Source organism: Fistularia commersonii, chromosome 8 (genome assembly GCF_037954325.1).
Source record: "Fistularia commersonii isolate RoL2024-O1a breed Wild chromosome 8, RoL_Fcom_v1.0, whole genome shotgun sequence".
NCBI lineage: Eukaryota > Metazoa > Chordata > Actinopteri > Syngnathiformes > Fistulariidae > Fistularia > Fistularia commersonii.
The window spans coordinates 14,183,756-14,197,501 of NC_141291.1; the positions used below are offsets into that span (position 1 = coordinate 14,183,756).

A 13,746-nucleotide genomic window follows, 5' to 3' on the forward strand; every position below is an offset into this window, starting at 1 on the left:
CAGATTTTAGATTAGTTTTGGTATTCTTTATTAAAATACTGCTGTACACACAAATATTGCAAAATTTGGACAATGAACACAAGAGGGGCAAAAACATACTAAGATGGTGATTGTAGGTGTGTTAATGTGGGGGCAGGAGAGGAGGGACATTCTATTACTGGAGTGTGGATATGTGTTTGTGTGTTAAGTGTGTGTGTGTTTGTGTGTGATCTGGCATTGTGGAGGCTGAGTCGGGGGCACATGTTGTGCGTTTGAAGGTGTGTGAATATCAGTAAGTGTCTTGAGGGTTGTTCTAAAGCACCACATTCACCAAATGTTTCGTCTGTTTTGCTAAAACAGATAGTATGTGATCTAACAAGGCCAGCTCTTTGCTGGTTTGTTGCCCCAAATATAGACCAATGGCACCCGGGCCTTTAGCCAGGGCACAGTTCTTGATTTTGCCTTTCAGCTTGATTTCTTTCTCTTTTGTAAGTGTGTCCCGTGCATGTGATCTTCCATGCATTTGTGACACATTTGCTAAAAAGCTCCTGGAAACAAGGTGCAGGCAGTGAAATCAAGAACAGTGGTTTGGCACAGCTGGGATTGTTTTGTTGTTGTTTTTTTCCCCTCCGTCTGGTCAGAGCAGGTTTGCATCAAATCAATTCGATGTACAAGTTGGAGAGGTTAAAAAATGGTTCTGCCGGGAGCTCGAGAGCTTCGTCTGAATACAGAGCTGTGCTTAAGGGCAACAGGAAATCCCTCTTTAACTTCCTAAAACCTCCATCTGAAGACGTCCCGCCCACTCCACTGTAGCTCATCTATCTGACTGGACAGGGGGTGACCAATGACAGCCAAACACATTCAATCATTGGGCCCCTCCAGCTTTTCGTCATCCTGAGAGAAATCCAAGCCATCCAAGTGAGTGCAACAGCAAGCGCCAGTGCTATTGTCTCCAGCACATTTATATTTCATGATTGTAAAGTAAAATAAAACAATAACTGTTGGCGCCTTGTTCCTATTCTCATTCAGCCACCATCCCTCCCCCTCCCCTCCTTTAACCCCTCATCCCTGCTGGAATTGGTCCACAGAATTAAGATAAACTGAGGCAAAAAAATAAGTTGCGCCCCCCTTTCCCATCATGCATCCCTGCTCTACAGCTGAGCAAAGAGGAAACCCGACTAGAAGAATCCCAAAAAAGCATCATCGCAATTTCTCAAATGTAGAGAGGGGGAGCAATGCTTGGAATAAAAAGAAAACGGGAGAGACAGGGCGAAAAAGAAAGGGGATAATGGAGGGACAGGTGGCAAACAAATAAGGACATTCCACAAAGAGGCAGCTGTGGCTCGACCTCCACAGGAGTCCCACCAGAGGGCAAAGCCCAAGAGCCCGGACAGCAAAACCAAAACAACCCTTGCTCGAGTGTTTCATGTCACATAGGGTCCATTTAAAAAAAGCTTGTTGCTGCATATGTAACAAACACTTGGCATCATGAGAAGACACCCCTTCCTCGGTGCGACAGAAACCGCGTTTCACCACCCGACCCCCTGACCCCGAAACGCCAGCCCGTGCCTCCCACCCTCCCACACATATGAGCCTGAACCAAAACGTCAGAAATCTTCATAATTCATTTCCAGTTTTAAAGAACCCTCCCCGCCCATACCAGTGGTTTGTCCTTTCTGAGGAGGGGTGTGGGGGCCCAACAACCAAGGCAAAGGTGAACTGGCCCAACAGGCCATCCAGCTCAAAGAAAGCCTCGAGTGGTGTGTCCCAGCCTAGTGCGTCAGAATGAAGGGGTGCGATCTCCAGCCTCAGCAGATGCGGGCAACAGAAAGCTGGATTTCGTCTTTTGTTGTTTAATGAGTCTGCTCTGGTAATTATTTCCATGTATGTGTGGCTCTCTCTGTACACCCTGTAGGCCATTCACACGTATTCATAAAAATAACAAAAAAATTAAAATCTTAGTGCATCCTCCTCAGAAAAATAACCCCCAACTGTAGAAATAAACAATAAAAGCAGGAAAATAGTTCAAAACCTCATGGTTTGTTTTGTTGTTTTTTTTTTTTTTCTTTTTTGTTTTGTTCCCCAAATCTAAAAAAAAAGTCATCATAATCAGTCGTCACAGCTTCCACGTTTGTCCTTTTTCCTTTTGTTTTCCCATGTTCAGCTGCGGGGTTTAAGAAAAATAAAAAAAAAATACACTTTAGAAAAAAGCCTTCCTGGTGGACAGTGTATGTGACTGAGGTTCATGAAGCTCTGCCAGGCTTCCGTCGCCATGCTGATGTCATTTCCACGATCCTGGTCATCCGCTGTAGTGCAATTGTGTGCTCCGAACCCGGGTGGTCCAACCCCGGGCCTTAAGAGGGCGCTACAGAGAGCCAGAGGCAGCAGCCTGTAGCTCTTGGAAGGTACTGTCGAAGCAGCGCTTCAGGTCAGAATAGGTCACAACCAGGACACTCTTCTCGTCCCGGGACACCAGACTGATCTTCTCAGGAACACCGGCATCCAGCTGAACACAGGCAGTAGTGGGGGGAATGAAATCACGCTGTATATGTTACAAAAGGAAGGATTTTTTGTTTTGTATTTTTTAAATGCCTGAAAATGTGATCGTAATTTGACTTTGTCTTGGGAATCAAATAACACTTAAATAAAACTGAGATCGCTTGAAAATTGCAATTTTAAATCACATTTTGGACAACTGACAAGATTCAAGCAGGGTGTCATGTCTGAAGTACTCTCCAATGGCGATGAGCCATTAATGAAGTCAACTTTGATTCCCTCTTCTCTGTAACAGGCTGTTTAACGGACATCGCGGTTGAGGTCGAGCACTAACAGATGACACAAATGTGCTGGTGGGCCAGTCAGCTGAATAATATTTCACGCTGAGAAGAGTTTAAAGAATAACAAACACCTTATCAATGAAAATACAGTGGAAATTAGCCCACAATACAAATGTCCCTCACTATAGCGTGAGGGACATAACTGAGTATCTTGTAACAACAATGCTGAATCGTGGATTTCTTTTCTTTAAATCTGTGCATTATTCAGTTTCAGCTGAAAATTATTGGCTAAAATGATCAAAACATTGCCTTTGGCCTTACAATAGACAAACTACATAAAATCATCAAAGGAATTACAAAAGAATCAATGACAATTTGGAAATACATTAAGGGGAATTTAGGGAACAAAGATATTAATGTTCATTTTTAATGAACATATTCTCAACGGTCAGATCAGAGATGCTAAGTCTAGGTTTCGTTTTGAGACATTTAAAGAAAAGGAGAAATTAAATGACTTTTCATAAGGATGGCCGTGTATATGTTTTGCATAGATGACATGTTATTTTCCATTCATAAGGGGAGTCAGTATACGGGCTGATACTGAAAAATGGATGCTAGCAAGATATTAACTTCTTCCCCATTTGAAGCCACATCCCGAGAAACCCGACACGCTGCAGTTACAAAGGCACTGAATTAAAAGTTCACAAGTTTCATGATACAAATGATCAGGAGCTAAAACTCACTTTGTTGAGACAGGAGACGATGTGGCTGAGGTCAATCCAGGGTGTCCCTGCTTCTGTCACCTGATGAAAGAGGTGGTCGCGGAAGAGCTTGAGCAGGTAGCGGTCACCTGTTTCCGACCACGTGGGGTCTTTCTGAAACCTGAGCACAAGATTAATTGATAAACACAAACACACACATGTACACGCACCAACACACACACACACACACACACACTCACACACAAGTTCAACTTACTCTGGCCTTTCATTGATAGTGCCCAGTTTGGCCAAAAGGCGAAAGAGGCGGCCATTCTGCACTTCCTGCAAACAGACAACTGCTTTATTCATCCATCCGGAACATCATAAAGTCAATATAAAAGTTAGGATACACGGTTCAGACTTTGTATATTTTCAGTGTCCTCTGAAGTTTACGCAATTATAGCAGAACACATGGTTTGTATAGTTTTAAATTTCAAAAAAAAAATTCTAAAAGGGAACACCACCAGTAAGGCAAATATATTTAGGCATCAATTAAAAGTTGTTGCCGAAACAAGTCTCACTTTCACTATTCATTTTTGCTTTTATGCTTTTATTAATTATTGCTGATATATATATGCTGACAAACAGGCTGGTTGTAGAGGAAAACCGATGAAAATTACAAATGAAAAGTAGAAGAAAAACAAAACACATTTTGGAATGAATTCAAGGCCACTCCAAAAAAATTTCCCTCAAGCATGGAAAAATGTAAAATGTGAAAATGGGCTATGACCTCATCAAGACAAAAATGACATCCATGCAGTGGCATCTAACACTTGACTTCACCAAGCGGCTGGGGTTTTCCTTCACAACTGCATCACAAGAGATAAGAGATTTTTATTATCCTATATGCCTTACAGGACTTTAAGCGGGCTCACATGCCAATTTTCTGAATTAGAATATATTTCCTTTTTTTCCTTTTTAACTCACAAACCCTTTGGAAGAGGAATAGCCCCTGAGCCACTGAGAGCAGTTTCAATAGTAATGCACTGATGCAGCTATTATGGGAAACACTGCTGATACATAGTGCACAGATATTATATTCGCAGACTGTGCATCTAGGCTTTTGTTGATATTTCTGTTTTCTTTTTAAGCTTTTGGAACCAAAAGCCACACTGGCTAAATGCACAGCACAGCTATCATTCTTCATGGCAGAAATCATTGATGAATCTAACATAGTCAATCTCCCCTGCAGCAGGGATATCAACAGATCACACGCATGTTGGAACATTGCATAAATCCCTTTTATCATATGTAGATCATGTCTACAAACTAAAATCCTTTGGCTCATGCTTTGGCTTCAACAAATATTTGGAATGATATCAACTTTGTTTTCTGCAAATCTGCAAAGAGAAGTACAGGTGAAAGGGGAACCTTAACACGAGATAAGTAGGGGGCTGTTTTTCCATGACAACACTTCATGATGAGGGAAAATAAAAAGAGGAAAACAAACAGTTGATTCTACACAGTCCTTTTGCACATAAAACTTCCCTCTTAACTCAAGAAATACCACATTTTTTGTAAACAACCCCAAAATAAGTCTTGATTCATCTTGTAGATTGGTATTTTCTAAGACCCTGCGTGCTGCACTCCAAAGTGAGTGTTACTGTCAAGTTTGTGCTGCTTGATTCTGTGGAAAAATATTTGACATCTCATGTCTGGGAACCAACAGGAGTATTCAACGGATGAACATGATGGCTGAGGGCAAATATGGGTGGAAGAACACAATATACCCGGTGACATTTCCTGTATTTTCAATAATGCATTTTGTGATATGGAACAGAAAAAGAAAATGTCATTGTAGTGCAGCCCTTCCATACAGTGAGAAATTAACTCTCTTCACAAATGTTAACCAACCAGGCATTTACCTTGGCCAGGTCCTCCTCAATGACATCATTCCTCATCTGTGATGCATCTAGTTGCGTGTAAAATCGCGCTCCAATCATTGGCATGATGTCATTGACGCTGCGCAGGCGGGACTGTTCAGTGAGCAAATACCTGCACACAAAACAAAGTGTCACCATCTGTCTTCAGGAGAGACAGAGAGGCTGGTAAAACCATGCGAGGTTGTGAACACACTCGTGCACACACATCCCGATAATGTAGATGTCAACAGTGATACCCAAGTCAGAGTGTCCCATTGAAAATGACAGAGATCAAGAATTCAGATCTCCTCATTCCTTATTAATACAAACATGGGGGGACTCAATGAGAAACAGGATCACTGCTGAAAACAGTACCTTTCCTGCTAATAGCAAGGCATGGGACTAATTCTTATGGCCAGAGGAAAAAGAAAAATAATGCACATGAATAATATAGACATTAGAAGATTAGCTAAGTATGACTATTGGCTGAACATGCACAGTACTTAGCGGTAATGATAGCAACAATTGCCAAGCATTAGTTACTTTTGGACATATAGTTGGTCCAAATTTTTTTGTCCTGGTAATGGTACATCACAAGGTATTTCATGCACTTCCCCCTTCCATTCTTACAGTATGAGGTTTTTGAGGTCTGACGAGTAGTTGATAGACACCAGTTCCATGGCCTTTTGTAGGTTCTCCCGTTGAATGCCAGCCAGGGAGTTACATGCCAGCGCCAACACCACCTTGCCCAGTGACACAAGGTCTGCTTGCTATACAACACAGATATCACATCATACAAACACACATGAGCATGGCAAAAAATCTGATTTGTAAATGGCGTGGGCCACAAATTCAAGTTGGTCGCAGACATCAGACAGTTTATTAGTAGACACGACAAACAATCATGGCTCTCAAACAATTCAGCCAGATGGGGAAACTGTGTTTTTCAAATAGTTTCTTGACTTTTGGGGGGTAATTTGTTCCTGCATCTCAGGTCTTTTTTTAACAACAAATGGGACTTTTACAAGTTCTGGAAGGCAATGAGACTTTTTTTTGAAGAGGGGGTAAAAAAGAATGAACAAATATCAGGTATGTGTTAATTAGGTACTTTCTTAAAATTTCGTTGCATAAGATCTTTTTTTTTTCTTATGGAACACTTATCAATAAAAAGAACAGTTTCCACTTTTTAATGATTTTAAACTTGTACTCACTCTCTCTCCACACACACACACACACACACGCACACACCTCAAAACCTCAATGTCGGCTTCTTGCAATCCAACAGGGAGCCCTGACCCCCACTTTATACAGTACACTTGTGTCATTAACTAAAAAGAGGTTATGCAAATGAATAGTACCTGGTACTGTGGCATAAGGGCAAGATGATTGGTCTGACTGTTGTCAAATGTTAAGACGTCAAACACCCCAACACAGTTCACCCGTAACCTACGGAGGGGAAGAGAAACCATCAGCAACATTTTAACTAGGGTGCAATCATGCTTGTTCTGAATGTGCACAAACACACGGCTAAGGGGAAAAAAAAAAGAAAAGTAGGTCTCAACTTTGAAAAAACAAATTCTTCTACCTTAAATGGTTATTTTCTTAGCAGATAAATCTGCACTTTCAGAGCAGGAAATTTAAAATCCTTTCAGTTCCGCTCACTGCCTTAGTACAGACCTGGTCTTGCCAGTAATGAGAATCTTGCTGGGGTCCATGACACGACAGGCCAGCCCAGCTGTATGTATGGTGCGCAGGGCGGAACTGAGCTGGACTATGTAGGCCCAGATCAGGGACTCGGGGAGCAAACCTGCATGCTGCCGTGGTGGGGGAGGCTCGTGTTGTCCTGCACACAGAAACAGACTTTATCTCACAAACCTTAACTTTTCTTCTGCTTGTGAGCGGGTCATCAAACTGCTAAGTTCGTCACTTAACATGCTAGTCAAAAGTCTCACTTCATTCCCATTTGCATGTGCTTGTTTCAATACAATTAACTGCAATATGTAATCGCATGTCACTATTTGGTACAGAGCAGAAACAGTCCAAAGTGTGAATAGTTTTGCTTCCTGGTTGCATTCCTGTTGGTAACCCAAACACCACCTGCCCATGGATCGGTTTCAGCCACAGTTTCCTCTAGGCACCTTTGTCTGTTACACTGACAGATATGTAAACCGTCTAACTATAATCCAAACTTCTAAGGCCTCCTGTTAAGTTCTCAAAAAACACTTTTTTTTTTGGTTTGTGTTTTATGGGTTGTTTTTTTAAATAACAGGCACATACACATCACACTGATCTCTATCAGCAGCCAGTGGTATGTGTTGCTATCAACCATCATCTGGCAATTTGCCAAACCCTCATGCAAACACTTGACTTACTAGAAGCAACATAAAACAGTTGAACATATTCACAAAAAAATTGTGTCAGGGGGAAGCAGGTCCAGAAGAAGTGTGAGGGGGAAGGAAGGGTTGGGTTGCGAGGCCGGTTTGGGTGTAGCAGAGGTACAGAGTAAACTTACCCCACTTCCTCTTTGTAAAATAAGAGTCTGCTGCTGGATCGTTGAAGTGTCTGCTGAACATGGTTTCAGCACCCGCATGGAAGTCGTAGGAGAACACCAAAGCTGCGGCAAACAAAGGAGTCCAATTAAAGGATGTCTTGGAATATTGCATACGTTACTCTTCAACTGTAACTCTGTCCTGCAACACACTTCATAATTAGAAGACAAGTCAAGGCCAAAGGACAGCGGTTGCAAATACAAATTTGTGCGTTGAAAAAAACAAACGAGTACATAATGAAGAAACTTACTGCACCTAATCTTATCCAATCAAATCGTTTAGCTTTTGATCAATAGTTAAAGGAAATGACTGTAATAATGTTTTGTTGACACACAATGGCATGTATTGATCAGTCAAATAGCAACAGTAGGGGATAAGTAGGGTATGAAAGAGGAGAGACAAGGAAAGCTGGACCTTATAGTGCCCAGAAGCTGCTGAGCATGGAAAAGAATTGCTCAGTGTTTATCGGCCACGCAGGAAAATTGTGCAGAGAAAGATAATATGGTTCTGTTAAGTGTTGTAATTTTCCGTTTCAATTATTGTTGTTGTGCAGCTCAATCTCAAGGTGGACAAAAGCGCTGTGCACTAGCCAACATCAAGGTGAAAACAGAGACAACAATAGGTTGGTTCCACAAATGAACTCAATGCAGGCCCAATGGACCACACTGCCTTAAGCCCCTGCAGACTTGTCTTTCAGCAAATTTTACCATTTTTTTAAGAGAATAGTAAGCAGAGCATCACATACTCTGACAGCTAATTTCTCCATGCTCCTATGCTGAAAAAAGTATGTGTAACCAAAATGGATTTAAGAGCAGTTGTTAAGCTACACTAGTGACATAAGAATTAAACAGCCCTACAAGTTAAATTTACTTGTGGGAATTACAGAAAAAAAAAACGGACATTTGCGAGAGCAAACAATGGATAAAAACTTACAATGGTCTCCAAAGGCTTTCGTGGTGAAGACCTCCCTCAGTGTTACAGAGTTCGAGTGCTGAATCTTCTTCCACATGTCCACCATCATCATGCACTTTGTGTTTACAAGGCGGAAACCTGGACGAATTTCCAAAGAAAAACTACATGAATAAAAGAATAGGATAGCCAAAATCCATAGACCATCAATAGCAAACGTTCCAATGAAAAAAATCTAAAAATATCACCATGTTGCCATTTTTAGAAAAGAAACCGGTAGGAGAAGAAATACTATGCTATTTACTTGGCAACAGGAAAGGTAGGGGCTCAACTTAAGTAATTTGTTGAAAGGGAAAAGGGTCTTAAAGTTATTTATTCAGGAAAAAAAGTTACAATTTGCCTTTCATTTGGGAAAAATGCATGAACGGGGATTCATTCAAACTATAAGCAGTCCTGTTGCAGTCTAACTTTGAAACATCCTTTTTACAGTTTTTTAACATTTTTTTTTGTTTTTCTTCCAAATCCCAGCACCTCTCCTCGTCAGGGTCCTTACCGTGTATCCTCCTTAGGCAGTAAGGCAAGTCGTCCTTGCTGTTGACCGCCTTGTAGCAGGAAGTGATGTAGCTGAAGTTGCTGGTCTTCTGCATGCGGTTTGGTGGTGGGAGGGGCTCCAGGGGAAACAGGCTGTGATAGCTGTCCACTTCAGACGGTACGTCTGCCACAGAAAGACAAAGTGTCAACAAAATACATGATATATTTACGGGGGTTTGTAGAACGAAATTAATTTGTATAAAAGCACTATATTCTCACTCGATGACTAAGCAGACAAATAGTCACAAAATAACACAAGGGGGTAATAACCACAAAAAAGCACAAGCACATTTTAATTATGCAAACTGTGTGAGTGTGTGTGTGTGTGTGTGTGTGTGTAGCAACAGCATAAGAAGGGGCATTGTTCTTCACGTTACTTCCAATGTGCTCCGGGTAATTTGAAAATCATAAAACAACCTAAAGTGTGCCACTGGTTCAATGACCACAGAATGGACCCTTTACCTGGGTTCTCTGAGTGGTCAATCTGGGCCATGGTTATCAGATGTCTGTTTATCAACTCCTAAATAGGACAAATGGAGCATCATTTCAGACATTAGTGCCAGCTAACCGGCAAAGATGAGTTGACGCTGAGAGCCAAGAGGGCGGGAAATACCTGTCGGAGCTCATCAGCCATGAAAAAGGACGGGGCGTTTGCTTTTGGCTGCATATAAGCCACATGGGGTGCAGTGGGAGGATAGATATGGTAGGTAGGAAACACCTGCAGCGAAACCAGAAAGGACACAGCTTCCTATTTATTGAGAAATGAAAACCACTAATTGCAGGTTTTATGTTTACGACTAAAAACTCATGGCTAAACAAAAGAGTGTGAGGAAACAAACCTCTTAAACATTTAACTGAAGAATTTAAAGGATGACACATCACCGTGTGAAGCCAAATTATCGCGCCCAAATGGCCACAATGCCAAACATAAAAGACTGTAGATTAGAGCACTGGCCTGAAAAATAGAGCAATTGCGTGCAGGCATTATAGTCTCATTTCTATTGATACTCAACAAACCCAAATGAGATCATATCATGCCTGCAGATATTTCCTTAACGTACCATCCCAGCCATTGGTGCTGGGGTGTTGTCTGTGTAAAAGTAGGTGGTCCCCCCTACAGTTTCTTTCTGGATTATGTGAGCGCCCTGGTCAGATGCGGTGGTGGGCACCATGTAGTTGACAGGATTGGGGGTGTGGCTGCGTCGACGAGGAGCAGGTGAGGTGTGAGGTGTAATTTTAGGGGAGTGAAGCGGAGAGGATCCAGCAGACAAAGACATGCCTAAAATGGCAACAAACGGACACAAGAATACATCCACTCATTAAATCATTGGAGGGGATACAGAAGAATAAAATAACTAGCTATATACACATATATGTGTATAATGTTTATGTTGTAATGCAACACACTATAGCGAATTCCCCAAACTTTTTCTGCCAAACAATTTCAGGGCTAAAGAAAAAGCAAAAATAACTCAACTGACTAGAACGTAAAACAGAACACTTGTGATAAGGTGATTACTCATGAAGTGTCGCTTGCAAAAACACTCGCCTGGGGCTAGTGCAGCCGTAGAGCTGCCGAGACCGGGGTGAGGGAAGAGAGGCGAGGTGAAGGCCTGGACGTTGGACTGAGCCATGGTGGCCATTCGTGGAGCTCCTTTAGGAATGAACTCACTCGCTGCAGGATTGGGAGTCTATGTCGTAGTAGGAAACAAACAAGAGTTAGAGGTGACATGCCATAGCTTTTAAGCAGAAAACAATGATATGACAAGGGAATTCATCCTCATCCCCTTTCTAAACACTCACTAATTTGAATGTACTGAAAAAAGAAGAGAAAAAAAAAACAAACATACTTGTGTGCTTACTTTTCTCCTTTGAGAAATGCTTAAAGCACCAAAATCACTGAATAGTGAGGATGTCGGCGAGTTCACTGGATCTGTGAGAGACCATAAAGTGTAAGGAGTTGAGCAATGGTGCATTCAGTATTCACTGGATGAGTGCCACCTCGTTCTCAGTGGAGCAGTGCTGGAGTCCTACCATGAGTGCTGTGACTGAAGTTCTTGGCACCATCATTGAGGAGACTGGGAGAGCTGCTGCTGGTGGTAATTCGCTTAAGAGAGCAAAAAAGAGTAGGTAACTATCAAGAAGCTTGCACATGTGCGTTTATTTTTTCAAACAACTGCGATCAGATAGGGGTGATTGTGATAAAAACTTAATAAACATTCCTATAGTCAGTGTTACAGTTGTCAGCAGAAACAATATGATCTGTCCTCTCATACCTGCATCATTGAGTATTTAGACTCTGCGGGACTTCCAAATCCATTGACCCCGATAAAGCTGCTGCTAAAATAAGAGTTGGTAAGATTGGCATCGCTCATCGTTGCACCCTCCATCCCCGGGACTGTGGGTGACAGAAACCAAAGATTGGGCACGTATAATTGAAAACATCATGCTGCGTTGGGCCAAAATCACAAGAGAAAGTTCACACATCAAGGTGTTCAACAGACGGTAACGAAAACTTTGTAACTTCTTAGCCTTCAGTTTGGGCGCCAGCTTATCCAATGAACGTAAACGAGAGAGGATGTGCACAATTCAACCACTGCTGAATGAGACACCACAGCGGCAGTGCGATATCCGTCGGTTATAATATCGCAGTTGTTTGTTTAGTTGCACTGTTGAAAAACGCATTTTGAAGACACTCACATTAGTGTTTTCAATGAACGTTAGCAACTTTCCGATTGTTTACATTGTGAGAGCGCGACAACTCGAGGCTACAAGCTATACCCTGAGCACAGGCTAGGTCGCTTGAGCTATTAGCTAAATTAGCAAACATCATAATAAAAGGTTTAAAGTACAACGGTAAGGTTCACCGGGACACGGTTCAACCAGACAATACCTGCACATCAGTTGGCAGTTACCGCACAAGAAGTCAAGTTATAAGCATTACGCCACTTAAAGCAGTTGAAATAAAGTTGGATTAGCAGGATAGCGGCTACACGGGCTAACGCTGGAGAGTCGCGGATTTCTGCCCACTCACAGCTGTCATAGAGAACGGCAGGCCTCCGTGTGAGCTGCAGCGGCATGGGCTGCAGGCATACTGGGAATCCAACACACTTTTGAGTGTGCATGAAGGGAGAAACAAACTGGAGACAGCCCAGACAATCGATACACGCTTTGAGTACGAGCAGACGGGCGTGAGCGCTGTATGTCACGTAAACACAACGCACGTTTTGTGGCAAAAAGGCCCCGATGGATCCCGGGGCTAAATTTTAACAAAGCGGGGCCCAACAGTCAAGACGGGGATTCCCACGTGAGGCCGCTTCTAACTGTGTTTAATACTCACTGGTTAGGAGCGTCCCATCCAGGGATGTTCCTGCAGGTCCCAAGGTTTCGCTCTTCTTTGACACACTGGTTCCCCCACCGCCCGGACAGGCCGCCGTGGAGCCACTGAGGGAATACCCCGCTGGCGTCCCGCCACCCCCGGCCATTGACAACGGGACGGGGCTACCGCCGCCGTGCAGCGGAAGGCTTGCCATGGACGGATCCTCGTGCAAGAACTGGCACTCGTCTCCATAAAAGCAGGTTTTGTCTTTCGCGTAGTATCGGCAAAACTTCACCTTGACATTGGGTATCCCGGCACCCCCGAGCGGAGCAGCTGAAGCTGGGAGTCCACTGTTCATGGCACCGCTGCCGCCGCCGCCGCCGCTGCTGCCGGAAGATACTCAAACATAGAGACGCAGATGGCTAGCGAGCTAGCCAGCTAGTCTGCAAAGTTTCCCCTTCAAGGAACGGATTAATTTAAACTTCTGCGGGCGGAGAACACTTCGGCAACCGCGGTGCTCACATTATAAAGCTGCAGTTCATTCTGTGTTTAGAATAAACCATTGTGGGAGCAGAAACCTGGTTGTTGTTGTTGTTGTTGCTGCTGCTGCTGCTGTTGCTGTTGTTGTTGTTGTTGTTGTCGCTATCCATGCAGTTGCCCTCCTCGAAGCTAGCCTGTTGTTTTGATCGCAAGCTGTCCTGCTAGCGACCCGCTAGCGTCGATTTGCATTATGGGTAACGTTAGAGCGTCTGGTTTACCCGCTGCTACCCGCTGCACCGATCGTGCATCAAGCGAGTCCAACCGCTGATCGCTTGGTGCGTTGAGCCATTGTCCTATAGACCCTTTCCTCTCCCTGGAAAAGTTTCAATTTTCTTATTAAATTCATTATTTTCTGGTACATCGTGCTTGCACGGCAAAACAAGTGACTTGGGATACAGTCGATGAACTCTTAAGTGGTCACGTTAGAACCAACCTTTCTATAATAATGATTATAACTAC

The 13,746-nt window shown here is 43.0% G+C and overlaps 1 protein-coding gene across 2 annotated transcripts; it reads right to left on the minus strand.

Annotated features, from left to right (window-relative positions):
• Positions 1-4: 4 nt before the first annotated feature.
• pan3 (poly(A) specific ribonuclease subunit PAN3) lies at positions 5-13,454 on the minus strand. Of its 2 annotated transcripts, none has more exons than XM_086151304.1 (19): positions 13,270-13,454; positions 12,769-13,130; positions 11,705-11,826; positions 11,463-11,535; positions 11,291-11,361; positions 10,978-11,119; positions 10,490-10,707; positions 10,042-10,146; positions 9,891-9,948; positions 9,391-9,552; positions 8,862-8,978; positions 7,892-7,993; positions 7,057-7,222; positions 6,738-6,825; positions 6,010-6,149; positions 5,383-5,512; positions 3,735-3,799; positions 3,500-3,638; positions 5-2,485 (listed from the first exon to the last, which is right to left on the minus strand). In XM_086151304.1, the coding sequence occupies exons 1-19, from the start codon at positions 13,395-13,397 to the stop codon at positions 2,345-2,347; spliced, it is 2,529 nt and encodes an 842-aa protein (XP_086007430.1). In that variant the 5' UTR covers positions 13,398-13,454; the 3' UTR covers positions 5-2,344. The 2 variants fall into 2 exon arrangements, with proteins under 2 accessions (XP_086007430.1, XP_086007429.1); XM_086151303.1 differs by having other exon boundaries at positions 11,279-11,361.
• Between the last annotated feature and the right edge of the window lie 292 nt (positions 13,455-13,746).

Coding starts and splice junctions, on each gene's coding strand:
- pan3 (XM_086151303.1), bottom strand. CDS start 13,397: ATGGATAGCGACAACAACAACAACAACAACAGCAACAGCAGCAGCAGC. Junction 13,131..13,269: donor ATGAACTGCAGCTTTATAAT/GTGAGCACCGCG, acceptor TTCCGGCAGCAG/CGGCGGCGGCGGCGGCAGCG. Junction 6,826..7,056: donor CTCATTACTGGCAAGACCAG/GTCTGTACTAAG, acceptor TCCCCTCCGTAG/GTTACGGGTGAACTGTGTTG.